Source organism: Hippoglossus hippoglossus, chromosome 15 (genome assembly GCF_009819705.1).
Source record: "Hippoglossus hippoglossus isolate fHipHip1 chromosome 15, fHipHip1.pri, whole genome shotgun sequence".
In the NCBI taxonomy this organism is placed as follows: domain Eukaryota; kingdom Metazoa; phylum Chordata; class Actinopteri; order Pleuronectiformes; family Pleuronectidae; genus Hippoglossus; species Hippoglossus hippoglossus.
Genome location: NC_047165.1, coordinates 25,045,870 through 25,068,669, shown reverse-complemented (window position 1 = coordinate 25,068,669; position 22,800 = coordinate 25,045,870). Strand labels below are relative to the sequence as shown.

Here is a 22,800-nt window from a genome sequence, read left to right as displayed (position 1 = left end):
GGTGACAAGGGCCAATGTCGAAGTCGATATGCTTTAAATAAAAAACATGATCTCCGCAGTGAAGTTATTTTGTTACGTCTTGCCTCTGCCTGCTGCTCCACCCCTCACCACACAGTTGGTAGATTTCTGTGTTGTTGTGAATGCGTCTGAGCAGAGGATCTCCTGCTGCATTGTGTATGTGTGAAAGGCAAACTCCAGAGAAAGTCTTGACCCAATTCTCGACCCAATTCTCCATACATCCACCGGAGGTAATTACTTTTATTTAAATAAAAATAATAAACATAATATGAAAATGATCTCACAGTGATTTTGACCCAGTTCGACCACTGCAGTAGTTTATCTGAGGATGTAGAAGAAGCCATGTTCAAATTGGTCTGTGTGTGAGTGTAAGCACACTGCCCCGCCCCCCACTGACTGCTGCAGAGCGCTGGTCACCTGTTTATTCAATTCTTATTAATATTGATGGTACTGCGTGTCCAAATCGCACCAAACTCACCATTGCACTTTCTCTGGCAATTCACAATGGACATGCACAATGTGAAACCGAAATTAGATTAATGTTTGCGAGAGTTTGTGGCATTATGTTGATACTTCAATGGAATGGCAAATGCTCAAGAGTTAAATACATACATTAAAAACAAAACCACATGCATGTATACGAGAAAAGTGGCTTAAACTAGCTCTAAATTTTACTTTTGAAGGATATTCCTGTTTTCTTATAAAACTAAATGGTGGCAGGTGTGAAATATTTATCAAACAAGGACTGAAGTACAGACAACTAACAACAGTACACGAGTTAGAACTAATAGTTATCGAAGTACGGACCAAAGAAGGAAAATAATTAATTTCTATAACCCACGTAATTAATTAGAGAAAAATAAATTAGAATGAACATTTTAAAATTGGACAGCGAGATGTACACAGCACAAATTGGGGAACCTAGCTGGAAGAAGTTGGAAGGTGTTTAAAGGTAGCACTGTGGGTAGTGATTACTATCCAGTGTTAATCAATATAAAGTGAAATGGAACAAGAGGAAAGAGAAGGCAGAGGGAAATTTGGTAGCAAGTTTAAAGTAAAAAGTGAGGGGAAATTAAAAAATATAAATTTGAATCAGCCAGTCTGATGACTTGGACACTGGAATCAGTAAAAATAGTAGCAGCAAAAGACTCAAACCTAATGAGAAGTGGTAGTAAAAAGGAAATGTTGGTACTGTGGTGAAAAAAAGTGTACAGAGTGGAAATAAGCCTTTCAAAGTTTTGACTAAAACATCAAAACTTTACTTTCGTAAATAAGTTACTTGAGTTAACTTCCGCTGCGATCTGACTGGCAAATATATGGCGACTTTAAGTGGAACTGTGGCAAATCTGGTAATTTCTTTACAAAAAAAAACCCAACAATAAAAAAAAAAGATGTCGGCACAGGGGTACTGTGGTCAACGACAGGGGTGCAAGACCTAAAACCTGCAGCAAAACTAGACTGTGTCTTCTCTGTACTAGCACTGTCCAGGTTGTTAACAAAAGAGGAAAACTATCCTACAACTTGTTTCCTTTTGCTGAGTTATCATAAGAGGCATTGTGTATCATTCCTGCTACTGATTAGAAAGTGAAAGGTCCATGTTTATTGATATTTACAGAATTTTTTAGTGGTTATACTCTGGTCTTAGTGTTCTTAGGCAGACACAAGAGGCACTTGTTTATTCTGTTGTGTTGGTTCTTTGTTGTCCCTAGAAGTTCAGATGCACTAGTCCAATACTATTTGAACCTCAGCATCTGGGGTTCAAATTTGTAAAATTTATACAGTATATGTATATTTTTGTTATAATTTTTCAGTCAGTTGAAATAAATCCTGAAGAGAACAATTTTGGGTTGTTTTGTGTCTGTATAGGCCTACTATAAAAAGCACTTTGCATTTTTTATTTTGGTACTTGTACTTTTACTTTTGATACTTAAGTACATTTCAACACCAGATACTTTTGATACTTAAGTACATTTAATATGAGCTACTTTAAGACTTTGACTCAAGTCATTTTCTTACGGGTGACTTTAACTTTTACCGGAGTCACTTTCAGGTAAGATATCTGTACTTTTACTCAAGTATGGCTTTCAAGTACTTTATACACCACTGCTGATATCTGACGGACTCGGATACTGACTCAATGGACTCAGAGAAGTGAATCCATGACAGACTTGGCAGCAGTGGTAAAGTGGCCAAATGTGATATTCTGTGGGTTTTTTAGCTTAGTTTGCCAATCTGGTGGGTCCGGTGGTCCTGGTTTTGTATTTGATTTCTATTTTTAGACTCTCCAGACATGATAGGAGACAGGGTAAAACGTGGGTACCCGGTTACGACGGCCCATTCTGGGTTGGACTGGTGTATCTTCCCATCTTTTGTTTCATGCCTTTGATTGATGTCTATGATATAAAATAGTTTCGGATTAGGTGAATCATGTATACTTAATACGCAAATTTAAACTTTAACCAACTACATTGATTTGATAATATGTTTTGTGTAGTCGCCTATCATAAATTAGTTTAAAGTTTAAGTAAACAATAAAATATGTTGGTGAGATTTTGTTGAAAGTATTGAAAGTATTGTGGAGTGATTTGTTGACAGATAGTTTTGGGGTCTAAGGATCCCAAAAGGGGGGAATTATGTGTGTACCTGGACATCTAAATGATAAGTGCTTTTTGACAAGATATATAACTGTTAGCTTAACCTAACTTGTGTTGATCAAACTTGGCTGTAGTCACAAAACAAACACATACAAGGATGCACACACCAACGTCAACTGGCAGCAATATTCCTCCCAAATGCATCCTCCTTGTGTCCGGTTGACATTGTTCCCACCTCTCTTTTTAAAGATGTGTTTAGCTCCTTTGGACCCGTTTTACTCTCCATCATAAATTACTCTAAGATCTGGCTATATGCCTAATTATTTTAAACATGCAATAATCCAACCAAAAAAACCAAGCCTCGACCCCGTGCTTCGCAGTAACTACAGACCTATTTCCAAACATTTATTTCCAAGTTTAGAAAAAGTGGTTATAAGCAACTCGTACAGGTCTTGGACAGCAACAAAATCTTCAATATATTCCAGTGTGGTTTTTGTTTGAGACATAGCATTGAAACTGCCAAGGGTTACAAATGATTTTTTGATGCATTCCGATGCTGGGGAATGTCCACTTCTGTTGCTGCTTGATCTTAGTGCATCTTAGACACTAGACCACTCTATCCCCCCTTACTAGGCTTCAGCAATGGGCTGGTGTAATAATTTTGTGTCCTCATCAGCTAGGCTGACGTGCGGTGTACCTCAGAGCTCAATCCTTGGCCCTTTATTTCCCCCCTGCACATGCTCCCCCTCTGTCACTTAATCAGTCAATTCAAGTATATTCTTATCATTGTTATGCAGATGATACACAGCTGTACTTTTCCTTCAAACCCAACGAACTCTGTAAGCTCTCCACCATTCTAGATTCCCCGATAGCTTTCAAAGACTGATGTCTCACAATTTCGTCCAACTTAACCAGGATAAAATAGAAGTCCTCATCATAGGCCCTGAGTGTGTGTCTGACAAAAGTAAACAATGTTTCGGCCCTTTAGCTGGAAATGTTCAGCCTGCCTCTAAAAACATAGGTGTTTCATTTGACCAACATATTAAGTTTAAGGGTCACATAAAGAAAGTGGTTCAGTCCAGTTTCTTCCAATTAAAAAACACTGCTAAAATAAAAAGTGTCTTATTCTTCCGAGATCTGGAGAAAATCATTAATTTAGTTTCTTCTTGTCTTGATTATTGTTATTTGTTATTCACAAATTTAAAAATCGCTCTTCGGTGTCTCAGCTGCAACCATTGGCCAATCTTCATTGGTTACCCATACAATGTAATATTGATTTTAAATTCTTCAGTGCTTTATAAATAAAATGTACTTACTTAAAATTATGGATTAACAGGGTGTGACAATGCTCCTTGCCACGGGGCTCTCCCACACACAGCCAGAGACACACGGGTTGCTTTTAAGCATCTTTTATTAAAGCACCAAACATAAACTGAAATCAAACATAAGCTCAGTCCGGGCGTCTGTCCGGGCGTCTGTCCGGGCGTCTCTGTCTCCTCGCGTCTCTGAGTCTCTGAGTTCCGCGGTCCTCCATGAGGCAGCGCAGACGCTGCCTTTTAAGCACGAGGACCAATCAGCTAACAGCTCTCACCTGCGCTGATTGATCCTCTATGAGCAGGTGAGGGTGCTCTCCCAGCCCCCTCACCTCCACACAGGGTTTTAAATGATATGATGATTTCAGCAAGCGTAGGTAAAGATTTTAGTAATAATTACTTGGTAGAAAATGGAACCCCTTAACGTAGCATATTAAGTCCAATATTGTTCTCAATATATATTTCCATAACTTATTTAATAAATGAATTATGATATATGAAATGTAGATCAGACTACTGGCATGTCATTATTAGCAGGTGATGAGGTGATGTGGAAAAGAGAAGTATATAACAAAGAAGTTGGAGCAGGCAAATGACAAAAGTGGGGCATGGACACTTGAATGGGTTTTAAATTTTGAGGTGAAATGACAAAGGTCGTATTTTTTTACAAAAAACAAAGTAGATATTGAAATCAATACAAAACTACATGCAGAGAACTTATTTATATTTCTTGGGTATTTGGTTCAACAAGAAGCTTACATGGAAAATACACATTGTAAGAATGACAGGGAAATGTAAAAAGATATTGAATATTATGAGACATGAATATTATCAGATGTTTAAGGGGCAGAGTGGGAACCAAATAGGTTTGCTCTGAAAACTATTTACATTGTTCTGATCAGGTCAGTTCTTGATTGTGTATGTATGAATTGACATCAAAAAACATCATGCTAAATGGATTTTTTTATATAATGCTTTTCTAATCTTATCAACCACTCAAAGCACTTTCGAGTACAACTCACATTCACCCATTCACACATACATTCATAGAGCACTTTTCATGCAGTTAAACTTCGTCATGCAAACTGGAGGAGCTGGGGTTCGCACCTTCTGGTCAGTGCTCTACCTCCTGAGCAAATGTCATGCATTGTGGACTAGGCATAGTCCTTTACATTTAGCATTAGCCCGAATGCTAGTTGGAATTAAGAGGGTAAAAAACAAACTTCATTTAACTTTCAGTGAAGTTTTCAGTTTTTACTGGAAATGAGCTGGCAGATAAATACACATAAGGAGCAACTAAGATAAGAGATGTAAATATGATAATATTGCAAAACATTGCAAGACTGAGGTTAAAAGTATAATCAAGTCAGAAATGAAAAAAGAAATGGCAGGAAGAGTGGGACAGAGAAAAGAAGGGCCAATATTATTATAGTAGCCTATTTAAAGAAACATAGGGAACGAGAGAACAAGACTTGACCATAGTGGTCTGAATAGTACATAAAAAGTTATGAACAACCATGCTGAACATGCTACAAACAGAGGACAGCAATTCAAGTCACTAGAAACAGTGGAGCATTTAGTTGTAGGGTACAGGGCAATTATCAGATTTTTAGTAAACGACGGAATGTCTGGTATATACTCCAATCCAGAAGGTGGGGGTAATACACCTAAAAGCTATTGGCCAACCGCCGTCAAACAAGAAGACGAAGAAGAAGAAGAAGAAGACGAAGAAGAAAAAGAAAAAGAAGAAGAAGAAGATAAAGTTCTTCATTTACGTCATCAACAAGTGCCGCGTTGCAGGCACGTGACGTTGGCGCTTGACAACCAAAAGTGAATTTAGTGTAATGACCACCACCTTTTTACAACAACAATTTTCGTGTACGAGCAGCAGATCACGTGCTTCACAATGTGCCAGGTGGATGAAGACTATCATGATGGGCTGGACCGCGCGGAGGTGCCCAGGTAGGGAACTACATTGGGGGACCACTGATCCGCTGTGCTCGTCATGTGTCCCGTTCACTTGTGTTGGTAGTAGCAAGTGGTCTGTATTTATACGGGACTGGTCTCGTGTCTCGTCTGGATAACCACTCAAAGCGCTTTGCAGCACAGTTTGACCATTCTCACTTACATTCATACAGTCCTCACTGACGCTGCTCCAGTATAACTGGTGAGCGCTGTTTATGCCGCGCTCCGTTACACCTTCGAGCTCGTAAGGACGTCACCCCCGAATTACCAGAGTTGATAGCATTCCAGTTACACAGGAACAATGTATACGTTATCCAGCCAGCCATTGTTAGCTAAACCAGTTCATGATAACACATTATGGGCCACTTTACTTTCACTGTTTCCATTCTCAGATGACTCAACCCTACTGATCATCGGGAACATCCACCTTTATTTAATATAGAAGCAATGAGTGGAGGATACATGAAAGCTCCCCGCATCCAACAAAAAACATGTTCGCTTACTTTAGTCACAAGAACTCTGGACCAATGATAAAGCTGTCATGTGTAATCACATGTATGCACAAGACTCAATAACAATCTGGAAATAATAGAGGCTCAATACATGTGTGCTATAAATCTGGCTGTGGCTAAATGTCACGTCCTATCTTGGTTTAAACAAAACATAAAAAAGACAATAAGATAATGACTAAAAAGAAAGACCTACAGCATTAAAAGTAAAAGCAATCTAAACCATGAGATGAAATGCTCATTGTAGATGCTTCCCATTACTGCTGTTGTGTAGCTACTGGGGCATCCTTGTCAGTTACACCTACATTTTCATGTTTGTTTATAAATGTCAGCAAAAACATGTCATAACATATGAATTCATGATTAAGATGTCTGTTCTTCTTCCATTTATTCAGTGTTTTCAAGAAATGTGTTAAATGCAAAGAGGCGAGTGCAGCTGTGGTCATCCGAGCAGGAGATACCTTCTGCAGGTAAGGCATCCAGCACTCTGCACTGTTCACCTGCTGTGTAAAGTAACAACTAACAATTGTTAGTTCATGTGACACAAACTCAGGATGCAGTTTTGGAGGCTGTGAGTAAACTGACTGCAAACGGCCAAAAGCACTGTGTCAATCTGTGTAGATTAGTAAAGTGCTATTTTAAGTATCTGTGGGTTAAGGAAACATAACGTCCATAGGTGCTCAATTCGATTTAGGTCAAGGGAACATGAGGGCCAATCAATGGCATCAATTCCTTCGTCATCCAGGAACTGCCTACACACTCTGGCCACATGAGGCCGGGCATTGTCCTGCACCAGGAGGAACCCAGGGCCCACTGCACCAGCGAAGGTCTGACAATCTCTCTGAGGATTTCATCCTGGTACCTAACAGCAGTCAAGGTACCGTTGGCTTGACATGGAGGTTTGTGTAACCCTCCAAGGATATGCCTCCCCAGACCATCACTGACCCACCGCCAAACCGGTCATGCTGGATGATTTTACAGGCAGCATGACGTTCACCACGACGCTTTCATGCCTGTCACATGTGACAGGCATCATCTGTAAAATGCACACCAGTAGCCTGCTGGAGGTCATTTTGTAGGGCTCTGGCAGTGCTCCTCCTGTTCCTCCTCGCACAAAGGAGCAGATACCGGTCCTGCTGCTGGGTTGATGCCCTTCTGCAGCCCGGTCCAGCTCTCCTTGTGTAACTGCCGGTCTCCTGGTATCTCCTCCATGCTCTTGAGACTGTGCTGGGAGACACAGCAAACCTTCTTGCAACCACATGTATGGATGTGCCTTCCTGCAGGAGCTGGACTACCTGTGCAACCTGATCGGGCTGCAGATACCGCCTCATGCTACCAGTCAAGGACACTAGCAGAACACAAACCTAGAGAAGAATCAGTCAAGAAGCTATAGTGCTCAGTCTATTTCTTGCCTGTTTTGTTAAAATACTTTAATTTATTCTTGTTCCTCCCTACTGACATGTAAAGCGTCCTTGGGTCTCTTGAAAGGTGCTATATAAATTCAAGTTATTATCATTATTATTAAGGATAAGGAGAGAGCAGCTGTCTGTAGCCACAACATGCAGAGCCATTCCCTCTTTGGGGGTTGTCTTGCTTTTGCCTCTCCATTGCTCCTGTTGGTGAAACTGATTCATTATGACTTGTGCTTCCTATGTGGACAGATTGATATCCCTGAGGTTTAACTGACTTGGTGTTAAACTGTAACGATTAAGTGTTCCCTTCATTTGAGTAGTGTATGAGTTTGAATTCTTGATCACCAGTTGCTCTGCTGCAGGAAAATACACCGTACAGGTTTTTGTGTCTTTTGGGGACATAGCATCCTCTTTTCTACAATCAATTATTCAGGGCTGCATGCACATGCCCAACACAAGACTTGCCTGGCTAAAATTAGCCTTGATTAGACCTGGCTGAATTGTGTTAGTTGAACGGCTTAAACCTGAAGTTGAAGCTGATTCAAGCGGGACCTTTTCAGTTAAGCCAGGGTTAATTTAGCTACTTTGATAGAATACCCTCCATGTCTGAACTCTGGGCCCTAATTGTAACAGAGGGCAGATTATGAATAACAGGCTGTCTCAAATACAATTTTGTTTTGCTGCAGTAGACTGAATTGAAGAGAATTTACAGTTCTTTAGTCGTTACTAGTCAATGGTTTGAATTCACCCAATATCTTACATTGTAAAACATTTTTAGACATGTCCTGCGGAGGATCTCCAGAGAATTTGGTCCGGACTTTCTCTGCAGTTTGCCTTTCACAACGCAGGTGCACTGCTCAGACATGTTCACAACAGCAACAAATCCTCCTCAGAATTCAGATGAGGGGTGGTGCAGCAGGCAGAGGCACGACATAACTTATTTATTTTGCTGCGGAGATCATTTGAATTTGTTTATCGACACGGGCTCTTATCACCACAAACTTTGTTGACATCTTCGACGGTGTCTTCTATATTTTTGGGTCTGTCACATGCCGGAAACTTCTTCAACACCCCACTTGCTCAAAGTGAATCCAGCAGGGGATGCCCTGCTGTCTTCTCACATCCATTTCTGCTAACTTTCTGCAGACTTTCTACTAGGGGGCCAGGCAAAGAAAGTCTAGAAACTGCCGAGGCTCTCAAACAGACATTTGCGTTGACACATCTCCTCCTCCGGAGGAAATGAGGAGGATGTCCGGAGTTCAGGTCTGCAAGCAGTTCTAGTAATACCAGTGTTCACGCAACAAAAATGTAGTGACAGGGTGTGTGGGAGGACTGGTTTGAACTCGGGTATTGCTAGAATTTCCCAGCTGTGTTGTTGGAGCTGGGGCATTGCTGAAAGAGATTATTTTACAACCTTAACATGGCTTTTGAAGATGTTACTGTGTTTACCTGACTCAAATCATTTCTCTGTTTGTGTTAGGGGCTGTTTCAAAGAATACTTCATTCACAAGTTCAGGGCCATGCTGGGAAAAAATAGGATAATTTTCCCTGGAGACAAGGTAAGCAAAAAAGAGACTCCACTGATCTACGCTTGGAAATTTACATTTACATTGCTTTGTATGGTAAGGCATGCAGGTGCTGACAGGGACTTCATGGTCCATTCAAGTGCACCCCTGTAAACTCAGAAATCTGTACTTTAATGGCCACAAAGGTTGCTATACTACTTTCCCTTTCTTGTGAAGTCTCTGTCCAGAAGAGTGCAGTATAGGAATAGCTAAGATACTGCTCAAGATACTGAGCAGAACCCTCAAACTTCCACACCTGTGATACAGGACAGAAGCTTTAACTCGGGATATGTATTCACCTCCCCCATGGGCTGGGAGTGAGAGAGAGTTTTTAGGTGCATATCTGTAAAACAAAGAAAGGGAACTGTTGAAGTAACAGTTCAATCTAAATTTTTAATTCCTAATTCACCTTTACAATAATTTAGTACACGTTACCAGTCAGGTAGATAAAGTATTAAAGGGGACATAGCATGCCCATTTTACCACAAGTTGATATGGTTCCTTGGGGTCTTAATGAAATGTCTGTAACATACTTTGGTCAAAATACCACAAGGATCATTTCAAACAGCACCCTTTTTACCCTGTCTAAAACAGCCCTCCACAGAGTGACCTGTTTTGAGTGCCTGTTCCTTTAAATGCTAATGAGCCAGCTCCCCCCTCCCCCCTCTCCCCCCATGATTTTAAACGATATAAATTACATATTTTATATGATATAAATTATCAAATATGCATCCCATACTTTGTATTCCCCTTCTGTTGTCCTGGAGTTTTAATTTTCCCAATCACATAATTAAATGTCCCCCTCTGCCCATCCACTACAAGCACACAAGCAGACAGACAGAGAGAGAAAGAGAGGGGTGGGGGGGGGCTATGAAGACCATCATTTACCCCCGAACCCCGACATTCAACGGGTACAACAACAAGCGGAGAAAGCAGAATCGCGGGCTGACCTTATATATACAGTCTATGGGGCTGACCAGCGGAGAAATGCTCGTCCCGTGTGAACAGCCAGGCGGCTGCGTGCTGGAGAACGGCGCTGCGCTGCCTCGCAGCGGCGCTTCCGCATCCGGTGTTAACCCGGCGTAACTACTGTAACCCGGCGTACAGTAGAGCTGAACACTGCGGAAGTCTTCCACACTGCTGGCTGTGTGGCACTGACACAAATTCCAGCTCACGCACGGGAGAGCGAGCGGTCGCGCCCGAGCAGCTGCTGCAGCCTCCCAGTCCCAACGATCCAGACAAATGCCACATGTGAGTGAATCGCGGGCTGACCAGCGGAGAAATGCTCGTCCTGTGTGAACAGCCAGGCGGCTGCGCGCTCGGGAACGGCGCTACGCTGCCTCGCAGCCTCGCTGCCTCCGGTGTAAACCCGGCGTGAGGTGGGGGGTGGGCCAAGACCATGTAGGGAGACTTCCAGTACCTTGTTACGACACAAAACCCAGGAAGCTCAATCGAGTCGCTCAAGCATGACGTTTCTGACTTAGAGGAACCATAACAAAACGCGCAAGTGTTTTTTTCCCAGAGTTTTTGGGTTGGTAGACATGCCAGATACCCACATTAACCTGTAGAAGCACTAACAAAGTGGAATTTGCATGATATGTCCCCTTTAAACTAAAATGTACAATATATTTAGATCAGTCTATATGATTATTTGAATGCAAAGTTTTTATTTGCTGCTGGACCCCTCTTGCTGGCTTTTCTATATCGTTGTGTGTTTGTGCTTTATTTGTAGACTTTAATACTTAATCCTCAACTCTGTTCTCTGCTGACACAACATGACAAAGTTCACTGCCTGCAATTAAACTTCTGAATTTGTTACACACAATTATTTTCATAGACTAAGGCAACAACTGTGGGACAGCTCCATAACTGTGTGTCCTCTGCTTGTAGGTGCTGTTGGCTGTATCTGGAGGTTCTTCGTCCTGTTCAATGCTCAGTCAAGTCCTAGAGGTTAATCTATTTTCTCTCTGTCCATCTTTTTGTGTGAACTTGACAGTGCACAGGTGTTACTATAAAATAAATGATTTTTAATAGTTGTGGTAGATTTTCCTTTTTGAAAAGAACTTTGAAACCCCAGTAATTCACATGTCTATAGATGTCGATGCTGGATACTGGCCTGCAGACATCTCTGCAACTAAACAAAACATATGCAAATGGTGAAAATATCTTAATTATTTGACCCATGCATGGCATTTAAAATGAGTTGCAATTTCTCACAACCAAATGCTCACAGCACAACTAAATAATCAAAACACAAGGTGATTCTAAGGGACACTAAAAAGTGATGAACGTGGCTGGGACATGCTTTTTTCTGCCATAGCTTCTGACTCAATTGTTGAAGTTGGCTAATACATACAGGTTAACGGGTTCACAAAAAAATCCATACATCCATTAAACACTATTCTGCTTATTTTCTTGAGGGTTGCAGGGGGAGCTAGAGCCAATCCCAGCTGACTTTGTGCGAGGTACACCCTAGACAGGTCTGTATGTCACTGGGCCAACATACAGACTTTAACAATCATTCACACCTAAATTCACTGAAGACTCCAATTAACCTAACTCCAATCAGCATGTCTTGGGACTGTGGGATGAAGTAATACCCAGAGAAAACCCACACAGACACAGGAGAACATGCACAGAAAGATCCCTGCTGTGAGGTGCCATTGCAAACCACTTTTAAAATTTATCCATTTAATATTTCTCATCTAGTCCATTTGATTCTGTTGTTTTTAATAACTTGATCCATTTCCTCTCCACTGCTTGTTGCTAAGCTGTGATCCAGTTTTGATTGCTTTCTAGACCTAAACTTTGAATATTGTGTGGGCCTGAAGTTTAAAATGTAATTATAAAACACTTGTCCTTTATTTATTATATATTTGTGTTGCTTAAATCTTAGATTCATTCCTTTTTTTGTCTACCCTTTGTCTTTATTTCAATATTAATTCAACTGAAACTTAATTTTTCCTTCTAGGGACTGAGTCAAAATGCTCACAAGAAGTTGAGATTCTTACCTGGCATTGTCTACATTGATGGTAAATGAAATTAGGAGCATCATTCTCTAACTGTTATTATTTTTATGACTTGTCATTTCTGAAGTGTGTGTGTGTGTGTGTGTGTGTGTGTGTGTGTGTGTGTGTGTGTGTGTGTGTGTGTGTGTGTGTGTGTGTGTGTGTGTGTGTGTGTGTGTGTGTGTGTGTGTGTGTGTGTGTGTGTGTGTGTGTGTGTGGTGTTATTCCTAGAGGGTGGTGTTGTAGGTCAGTCTGTTGATGAGAGACTGAGGACGGTGGCTGAGCTGCAAGCTGTGTTCAGAGCTACTGGTTTCCCCTTTTATGTGGTGCCCCTGGAACAGGTACGTGAAGGCACAGGAAGGTTTGACTTCTCACAGTCTGTTACACCCCTCAGGATGACAGTCATTAAATTCATGATGAATCTAAAGCCCCTTCTCACATGCAATTTGTGACCTAACTGCATTAAAGTCACAAGGACAATCTGAGGTTGAACCTTTTAACACAATACTTATGCTGTAAACATTAACAAAAAGATGAAAAAATGCTATACAAATTCACTGTTGAATGTGTCCTCCTACGTCCACTTAGGTTCTAGACCTTCCCAGTTCAGTCGTTGTGATGGCCCCATCATTATCAGAACAACCAGCCAGTGCCTACAAAGAAGCTGTGGATCAGTTCCTTAAAAGTAACAGTGGCAGCTGTTTGAATCCAAAAGACCAGGACCCAACATCACTGCGAGTGGTTCCAGAGGCCCACACACAGTTACTGCAGCAGCTGATTGTATCAGCTAAGACACTGACGGCCAGACATGACCTGCTGAACACATTAAGGTCAGACAGTTATGAGCTCCTACAGGACTTGACTCCAGACATTCTAGATGGGGCTTCTGTGTTTAGTTTCAGGTTAAACCAAAGATGTTCATCTGGGATAATGCACCAGTCTTGGCTATTTTTTTTGTCATGTTTGTAAAAACAACTGAAGAAAATTAAACACAGACTCTTGTTTATTTTGTACTGACTTTACCCAATTATCCAAGTCGCTTATTCTTTTTCCCCATGGGAACATTATTAACCACTTTACTGAAATAAAAACACAGTCAAAACTAAGTTCTCTGACACAAAAGAGGCCAAGAGAAGTAGTATTGGCAGAAAAAATATGGTGCATATTTTGCATTTATCCTTACTAGTAAAAATGATGTAGTAGAAACACAAAATGAAAGCTCAGTCAGTGCTTTTTAATAGCTCTTTGTCAAACCACTCTAACCCCACAATGTTCTTTTCAAAGGCAGCATTTGCTGGTGCACACAGCTCGTACTGAGGGCTACAGAAAAGTGATGCTCGGAGACAACTGCACCAGACTGGCAATTAAACATCCTCACCAGTATATCACTAGGCAGAGGAGCACAGCTGGCTCAGGACACCGGTGTGTATGTGTTTAGGTGACAGATTGTGAGAAAATGAAAATTTTATTGACTGTTAATCACAGTCACTTCTAGTAATGATGTGTTAAACAGATGTGGTGTGTGTGTGTGTGTGTGTGTGTGTGTGTGTGTGTGTGTGTGTGTGTGTGTGTGGTGTGTGGTGTGTGTGTGTGTGTGTGTGTGTGTGTGTGTGTGTGTGTGTGTGTGTGTGTGTGTGTGTGTGTGTGTGGTTTTAACAGGGTTTCTCAGACTCCAGGTATGGTGACATAATATTAGTGAGGCCAATGAGGGACTACTTCAGCCAAAGAAATCGCTTTACTACAACCATTTGTTCAACGTGGGCCTCTGTTTTCATACCAAGCCTGGACACTAAGGTAAGATCAGCCAAGGGCAGGTGATATTACCCTAACAGTAATGTCAGTGCTCTGTACACTGACTATAGGCAAGGTCATTTCTTAAATGGTGGAATGTCAGTGGCATTGTAGAGCCATAAGCCTACTAACAATTCATACCATCTCTCTGACACCATTTTTATATGACCACTTCCATCTGCTCTCAGGGAACCACTTTCATTTGGATGACTGGTATTATTCCTTATTAAAAAATCATGCACATCAACAGACTGTAGTCTATAATGTCAATGGAGGGCTGACACTTAAAAACTTTTAATTCAAGTTTAAAAGACAATTGAAAAGATATATAATTCATTCCAATATCTGGTCTTATTTCTGGTAGTGATTCTGCCATTAAGACAGGGTTTGGTGTTATTCAGACATAGCAACACATTTACCAGCAAGAACTGTGTATGTGCAATACAACAGTATGAAAGACATTCACCGCCTATGCTGAGCCATCCAGTGATACATTCTTATATCGTTCAATCATTTAACTTTTAGTTTGAATGTAAATGTAGTATTTGGTCCAAACTGGGATCCTCTATGAATGATGAATTAGTTTTTATTTAGGTGATTTCGGGTTGGACTTGGCCGATGTGATCTGCCAGCCACTGCAGGGAAGGAGTACAAAAATACAGATGTTAAGTCGGACACTTTTTACCTTCCGTACCATCAGTTAGCTGAGACACAATGGCCGATCTCGCAGCTTTGTTGTTTGTTGCAGATAAAACAGATGCTTTGTAAATCCCTGTGTTTTTGCAAGAAGAGAACAATTGACAAGAAATTGAGTTTCTTCAGCAAAATTAAAACTTAAGTGACCATGTGTAAATGCACAGATTAATACACTGACCAACTAATTGTCTTCCTCAAACTCTGTTCGTATCTACCAGAGGCCTGGGAGTTTCAGGGTTCTGTGCAGTATCTACTAGCTTTTCTGGACAGAGGCTTCAGATGTTCTACTGGGATCTGCTTGAACCACTCTCCCAGTAGTTGGGGGTCACAACCCCTAATACTCCAATTACCACAGGGATCACATTGCATTTCACCTTCCATATCTGTTCTAGCTGTTCTTTCATCTTTTGGTACTTCTCCATCTTCTCGGGCTCCTTTTTCCCAATGTAACTGTTCGCAGGGATTGCCACACTCTATCATCCTGCCCCTCTTCTGGTCTTTGTCCACCATCACTATGGTTCGCCAGTAATCTGGCATCTGAAAGTCCCACAGGATTTTAGCTGGTATTTCCCATCGGGACTTGGGCACCTCTAATCCATACTTGGCACAGATGTTCCTGTACTGCTTTATGTCCTCTGGAGGGAACCTTGCTCACAACCCAGCACCGTACAGCCCGATTGGCATTCGCCAGACCACACCTGAATTGGCAGGTCCAACACTGGCTTACAATTCTCTTCACCAGTTAAGAGCAGGTTCAGATCTGAGACGCATGTGACAGGTGTGAAGAGTCCAGCCCTGAATGGGTTGGTGAGTTTAGTTTCCATTGACCGTCATTTTGTTCTGATATGGGAAATATCAGTGAACTGACACTTCTAGGTCTTTGCACTGGTGTTTATGTGGTGTTAAGTCTTGTCCTGAAGACACTTACTTGCTCTGTCATTGTTGTGTTTAAGATAACTAGGCTACTACCCAGTCTTTAGGTTGCCTGCAATCTGGTGCAAGGTTTTCTTGAAGGCCTTCTCTACCTCGTTATTAGTAAGGTGATGAGGAGTGCACTCAGTGTTTGGATCTTTACCTAAAGGATTCAAATTTTGTTTCTTCAGACAAGACAATAATTTTCTTCAGGATCCCTGATCCTTCTAAATACTGTATGGGGAACAGCAGGCTGTCATATGACAGTGGCTGAAAGTGGCTTCCATCTAAACTTGTTACTACAAAGTCCTTTTTGGTGGCGGCTATTGAGATGGTCTTCCTTTTTATCAGACTCTCCCACCTCTGCAGAGGACCGCTGAAGCCCTGTTAGTTTGATTCTTGGTCACCTCCCTGACCAAGGCCCTTCTTGCCCCACAGCTTTCAGCCTCTGTCAGCCTTGCTACATGTGAAGTCCAGTCAAGTTCGACACACAACTCAAGGATATTAAAAGCACAGAAAAAGCCCCTAACCACAATTTGAAGCAAATGCCCACAGCAAAGGTTCTGACTATAAAGGAACAAATCACTGTGATTCCATAAATTCGCGAACATATGTATATCCCCTAACTGTTGTGTTCTCTGTGCATCTGTGTGTGTGTCTTATAGACAACAGAAAAAGCCAGTATACAGCGACTGACGGAGAGCTTTGTCACTAAACTACAGGTAGACTTCCCCTCTACTGTCAGCACCATCTATAGGTCAGTGGGAAACTCTAAACATCATGTATTCTGCAGAAATTACTCAGTGTAAGTGGTTGGACATAATCATAATCACTAGATATTGGATTCTTGGTATTTTGGAAACAGTATACAGTATGAACCACTGCTTATTATTTTATTATTAGGATGCAGTTAATGTACAAATTTCTATACATACAAATCAGCTTTGGAAGCATGAGGTCATTACAAACTGGCTGTTTGTCTCGTAGGACCAGTGAGAAGCTGCAGACGGCATGTAAGAGCTCCTCCACAGCCGACCGCTCTGACAGGTGTCTGCTCTGTGTGTGCGCTCTGGATACTTCTGTTGGTGAGTTTGTTCTGAAACATCTCATCATCTGCTGTAAGGACAATAACAGCAAGCATGCAGTGACTACTGTATGTACATGTATATGGCTTTAGAAGAAGGAGTTAAGTTAATTTCATTGCTCTTCCAGTAAACATTGTTGGTAACTGCACATGGTGAGTTCATGAAATGCTTTTTTAGCTTTTAAAATTGTGTAGCTTCTTCCTGAATCTCTATGGCTTGTCTGTTTCCATAAAAATAATGTGTAATAAGTAGGGCTGTCAAACGATTACAATTTTTAATCAGATTAATCACAGGATAGCTGTGATTAATTACGATTAATCACCATTTCTAAATGCCCTAAAAATCCCAATTTTCTCTGTATATTTTTGTGGCAACAGAAAGATAAATGACAAATATATAAAAAAAAATTATTTATTGATGACAAGTCCAAATGATAGTTATTAAGATTGAAAAAAATAAATAAAATCAAACTAAAACATATCACACCATAATTAATATTTGGCTGTGTCTTTGCTATGCCTCTGAGCAAACATAGGATGATGTTATTTAGAACTTTTTTAGTCCTAAACAATTGGGGCATCTTAGCCTTTGCTCTTTTCTTTTTTTTTGTGAATATAGGATGGTTGAATAAAACTTTTTTCTTTTCTTTTTTAAATCAAACAAACAACCAAACCTTTACACAATTAAATGTGAATGTGAAATCTGAATGTGAGCCCATCTGTAGAAGCAGTGTTGAGCCAGTTCACACTTAAAAAGAACGAGTTCCAAGTTCACTTCATGCAGATGAAAATGAACCAGTTCACATTCATAGTTCATTTTTGATTGGGATGATTAAGGTGACAAACGTACTATCATGTGTTTGGTTATGAATCAATGGTGTCTGATCAAGTGTGCGTTTTGCTCCGCTCATTCCTGACTGTGAGCGTCACGTCTCGTGTTGTACTGAGCACAGCATGTTGACGAGTCATTTTCATGATGTTTAAATGCAGCCTCATAAAGTCTGGAGTGAATCAAACAAACACTAAGTTACTTCATGTGCTGATCAGGTCCTGATAACTAGTGATGAGTGTTTATTAGTTCAAGTGAGAGCAGAGTGGAGGAGGACACAGAAACTCCAGCTCGGTACAAACCAACTGCAGCTTCTGCTCTGATCATGACGCAGCTGATCACTGAGCAGCTGTGACCAGAGAAACTCTGTGTTTCACTGTTCTTCTACAAAGTCACTGACCGGCTGCTTCACGTGAACGAGCTCTGATCTCACTGCGTGTGTCGCTCTGAGCGAGTGAGTCGGGGCGGGTATCGGTACATGGAGCGGGTCATTCTGCAGATGCGTTAATGCGTTAAAAAAATTAACACGTTAATCCCACAAATTCATCATGCCGCTTTAATTTTGAACATCCTAGTAATAAGCCTACCATCAAATTTAGTAAACATTGCTGTCCCATTTTTAAGGTTAGCAGAGATGATGATGCTATTTTGAACTTGTTCTGCGCCTTCCCTCCCTTGAAGTCTATTTTCAGATCTTTATTTTTCCCACTGTGAAGCTGCAGGTTCTGATGATTGTACAGGCACATTTAAACATTGACAACTGCAGTTAAACTTTCAGAGGGTTATTCCTGTGTGAACAGGTTTACCCCCCTTATGTAGATCGTCTCTAAGCTACATGCAATCAATTAACATTCACAGTCATGTATAGTAAACATAACTTAATAATTTCCCCATTTATTCACCTATAATAAGTTTATGTCAGACATCTACAGAGTAATCACTCAACCACACAGAAATACTTCCCAAAAGGCCATTTGTTATTGTTCACTAAACAGGATGCAATATGTGCAGACTGTATATAAAACATCTGTGAGCCTGCAAAAGACAAACGGAGTGGGTGTACACAGACGTGTTGATCACTAGTGTGCAGAGAAAGGACTGTCACAGATTCTCTTAACAAGCTATTTTTAAACCGGGTAGTGGCACCCTCAGCAGTGAAGACTTGTTTGGCATTCATTTGTTTGTCCTCTCCCTTCTTTTCTCCCCTTTGTTTCCCTCATTTCTTTCAGAGAATGCTTCATCCTTTCAGGCCACACTGACCTCAGAGCAGCTCTCCCAGACTAAATATCCTGCCAGGAATAAGAGCGATCGACTTCACCCTGGTACAGTATACATTTCTGCTTTTGTCTTCCGTGGTACAGTCATTTTCAAAATTCTTAATAAATCCTTCAAACAGAATACTGACAAAGTTTAGATATATGAGCAGACGTCATCGGTAGGGTAGAGAATACAGTGTCATTTTCATTTGAATTAGAACCCTCTCCAGCTGAAGTTATATGATGTACTGCAGCAGTTTTCTGTGTTTCAGCCTTCTGAGTCATGCAGAGGGCAAATGCAGGGTATGAAGGCAGTACAGTAAAAGTCCACAGCTGAATTTCGACCCACAGTTGTCAGTCGTTAAAAATTGGTTTCCTGTGTTTCCATTAAAGCTGCAGTGGAGCTCGAGTCAAGTGTTCCCTCTGGACCGTGCTGTTCCTCTGGAGGAGGAGAGGATTGTGGGGGAGCAGAGAGTGGTGAAGGCTGCTGTTCTGCCAAGTAAGTCTTTAGGGATTTATGTATCTTAGTTGGGCAGTGATTGTCATCAAGCAAATTACAAACATGGTTCTAATCAGGACCTTTACAGGAAGTCTTTTAAAATCTTTGCTGCTGTGCACCTGGTCGCTTCTTAAAGCCCTGCCCTGACTAATACTTTAGGAATCGAATACACAACTGATGAGACCAGGATTAACAACAATGCTAACACATTTGTAAATTAGCCCCTTGCTTAGTTCAGGCTCATGAGAATGTCATGAGTTTTGTAAAGTCATGCTCCTAATTGGTTCCCATCCAGTCATTTAATTTCTGGGGTGCAACAGCAAACAATGTGTTGTAGCAACAGCAAGCGGACTTCCATTGTTTCAGTGACCAGATAAATCCTACTATCTACTTTAAGTCAGACCATTAAACTCATCAAGTCATCTTCTTCTTTACACTCTACCTCTATGACCATCACTTGTTGTATTTTTGTTCTGATCTTTCATTACAGGGAACCAGAGAAAACCAATCTGAAGACCCTGTTGTGTTACAGCTGTCACCTGACCATCAAAGATATGGTGAGTTAAAACATCTGGACATACTGAATGGGTGTTATCATTTCCACTTGTAATCCAACAATTGTTCTTTTCGTTTTCGTTCATGAGTGTAACATTTTTTTATTGGAAAAACTAGTTTTGTCTTGTACTGCATGTTGTCTCTTTATTACTGTTTTTGAAGTTTTTGCTGATGAAGCCTTTCATGTTATTAGTGGTAGCCTCTTCTGCATGACAAAAATGCTAATTATTTTGGCCCTGAAGTATAAATGCTCCAGATACCACAAAAAACTCATAGGTGAACTCTATTATCAACTCTAAAACACATGTATTGAACTTTATAAAACTTTTAGTTCAGTGATAAGCTGATGACATTGCTACTGATAAGCGAGGACAGGCCAGGATAATTAGATATTATGGTTAAGATATAGAGAGATGTATGGTTGATGTTTATGATATTTTATATTTAAGTCATGCAGGTCATTGACAGCCAGGGCATAACAGCACCCTTACCCTCCAGTGCATGAATGTGTATAAGGGAGAGGGAGCAGTCCTAGTCACCTCAGGCTAGTATTGCAGTCAATGTTTCTGTAAGATATTTATAATAGTGTGAAAGCTGTTTGCCACTTTTGGGCCAGCCAACCTGCTCCCCTCCAAGATGTGCGAGTCTATTCACGGACCCTGCAGGCTTTGGGTCAACATGCACATCTCTACTCAACAATATCAAATTCAGGCATTTCCCAGCTGACTCCTCCTGCTATTGCTTTTCCTTTAACAGTCATCAGTGGAGCATCTCCCTCAGTACATCCTGTTAGAGGCGCAAAGGAGGAAAAGGAGGTGAGGAGAATATTTTGGTTTATTTTCAATTTTGTTTTATAAGATTACTCTTCATCCTTGACTCCACTTGTCGTTTACTGAAGCCAAAAATAACTTTCTTTAGGCAACTTGCTTTTTGCTTTGGGAAATACAATTTGTCTGAAACCCACATTCTCACAATTACTGCTCTTGTGATCATTGAGAAATTCTGTACATTTATTGAATGATAAAGATTTTGAGTGCTGTTAAGTCTGTGAAGGTTGATAATCATCCAGGTCAAGAAACGTTTTATATATCTACAACCAAATCCAGATGCCCTTGGATACATTTTTCTTGGATAATTTAACTAAACTAAAAGCTGAATTTCAGTGAAAAGTTCAGGAATCTAACCCTTCTGTCATGCTTGGAACTAAGTTGCTATGCTATTATGTGCAGGTCTAAGATGAGGGAGGAGATCAGCGAGTTCCTGCTGGATGACGGTGAGGGAGGCCATTAGCAGGAGGAGGTTCTGATGCTGAATGTTCACATCCAGCAGTGCACTCTGACAAATTTACATCTTTTCAACCTTCAGGCAGTCAATGTCTTTAAAATATAAATATTACAATTTTCAACTTTTGGTTTGACATTTTAAATGCATAAAAAATTAAAGTACCAGTTTTTTCCCCATGATGTTAAGTCTTATTTGTCCATTCATACATATATTTGTTTTATTAACTTGTGTATGTGAGTGAGTGAGTGAAGGCTTTAAACAGAATACCATTACTAGTAGTTACTATTAAAGCTAAACTGTGGGACAAAAATATACTCCAGTCCATTGCTTAGTGTTGTAAGGCTTCTTTTGTCCGTCCTTCCACATAAAAACTTAAGGCAGACTTGACCCATTGGTTCTGTCCATCCATGGTGGTGATATTCCTCAGAGACTCCAATAAGGATAGGTTATGCAGCTTCTTCAATGGTAGCTCTAGTTATTGTAATATCATCTGCCTCATTGATCTGTATGGCATCATGTACAGATTATACTGTAAGTGGAAGCACACGTGATGATTTTGCCTTGGGCAGAAAGTGAGGAGCTGGTTGACAAAACAACTGGTTGTTGAGTTTCCCTTGCAAATGCAGAACTGCTACTTTGAGAGAGAGAGTGTGGTGATATATGAGTGAAGAGATATTGGTAAATCATTCATTGATTAAACATTTAGCAGGAGGAGCTATGCATCATCTAAAACAGTTGGGTTATATTATCATCTTGAATCTATATATCCCCCTTTGTTACCTTACTGGACCTGGCCATGAGACACAGAAAATGCTCCATGATGTATAAAGTAGTTGCTTTATTTGTAGTGTGTTTTCTTCAGGAACCAGCAAAACTTGAATCCTGAGAAAATATATCTTACTTCCCTTATTTTGGAGCAAGTAAATAAAAAATTTAAATAGTTTGATCTCAGATTTGAAGTCAAATTAAATATTGTCAAACACAGAAGAGAGGAAGGGAAAAGGAAGGTGCACAGAGTTATCCAAGCTGGAGCTGCGCATCATTGGAAACAGCACAGCAGGTGAACCCTTAGCTTAGCATCTGTGGCTACTTGATCTGAGCCTCACGGGACCCATTGGGACAGGACAAGCTGGAAAAGGTTCAGAGAAAATGTTTTGGATAATATTCGGGTTCAGGTCCCGCTCTGTGTGCTAACAGGGAGCACCACAGTCCTGGGTGCGGTGTGCATATATTGTATTACTACAGAAGAACAAATCCCCCATAAGAAAATATTGGTGAATGTCAGAATCTTTGTAAAAATGGCATAAGTGGGTTTTAAGAAGAAATTGAATCTTAAGAATGGTTGGTGAATAAGGATCAATGCCCCTGTCCATTTCCTCATTATCCCAGGTTACAAAAAAAGGTTGTTGATGTGATGACTTATTCTTCCTGTTATTGTAATTCTTATTGTTTCTGCACTTTTTTTGCCATGCTATGCACAAGTGCTTCAAAAATAAAGGTCCTTGGTACT

At 40.7% G+C, this 22,800-nt stretch overlaps 1 protein-coding gene across 1 annotated transcript; it reads left to right on the top strand.

Moving 5' to 3' along the window:
* The first annotated feature begins 5,665 nt into the window (after positions 1–5,665).
* ctu2 (cytosolic thiouridylase subunit 2 homolog (S. pombe)) lies at positions 5,666–21,616 on the top strand. The gene is given in 17 exon segments (XM_034609506.1): positions 5,666–5,887; positions 6,795–6,869; positions 9,292–9,370; positions 11,267–11,326; positions 12,348–12,408; positions 12,616–12,725; positions 12,973–13,214; positions 13,669–13,753; positions 13,755–13,808; positions 14,044–14,178; positions 16,449–16,540; positions 16,771–16,868; positions 18,926–19,018; positions 19,346–19,451; positions 19,942–20,008; positions 20,763–20,821; positions 21,236–21,616. Coding segments are annotated over 17 exon segments (1,533 nt in total). The 5' UTR covers positions 5,666–5,831; the 3' UTR covers positions 21,297–21,616.
* The last annotated feature ends 1,184 nt before the right edge of the window (positions 21,617–22,800 follow it).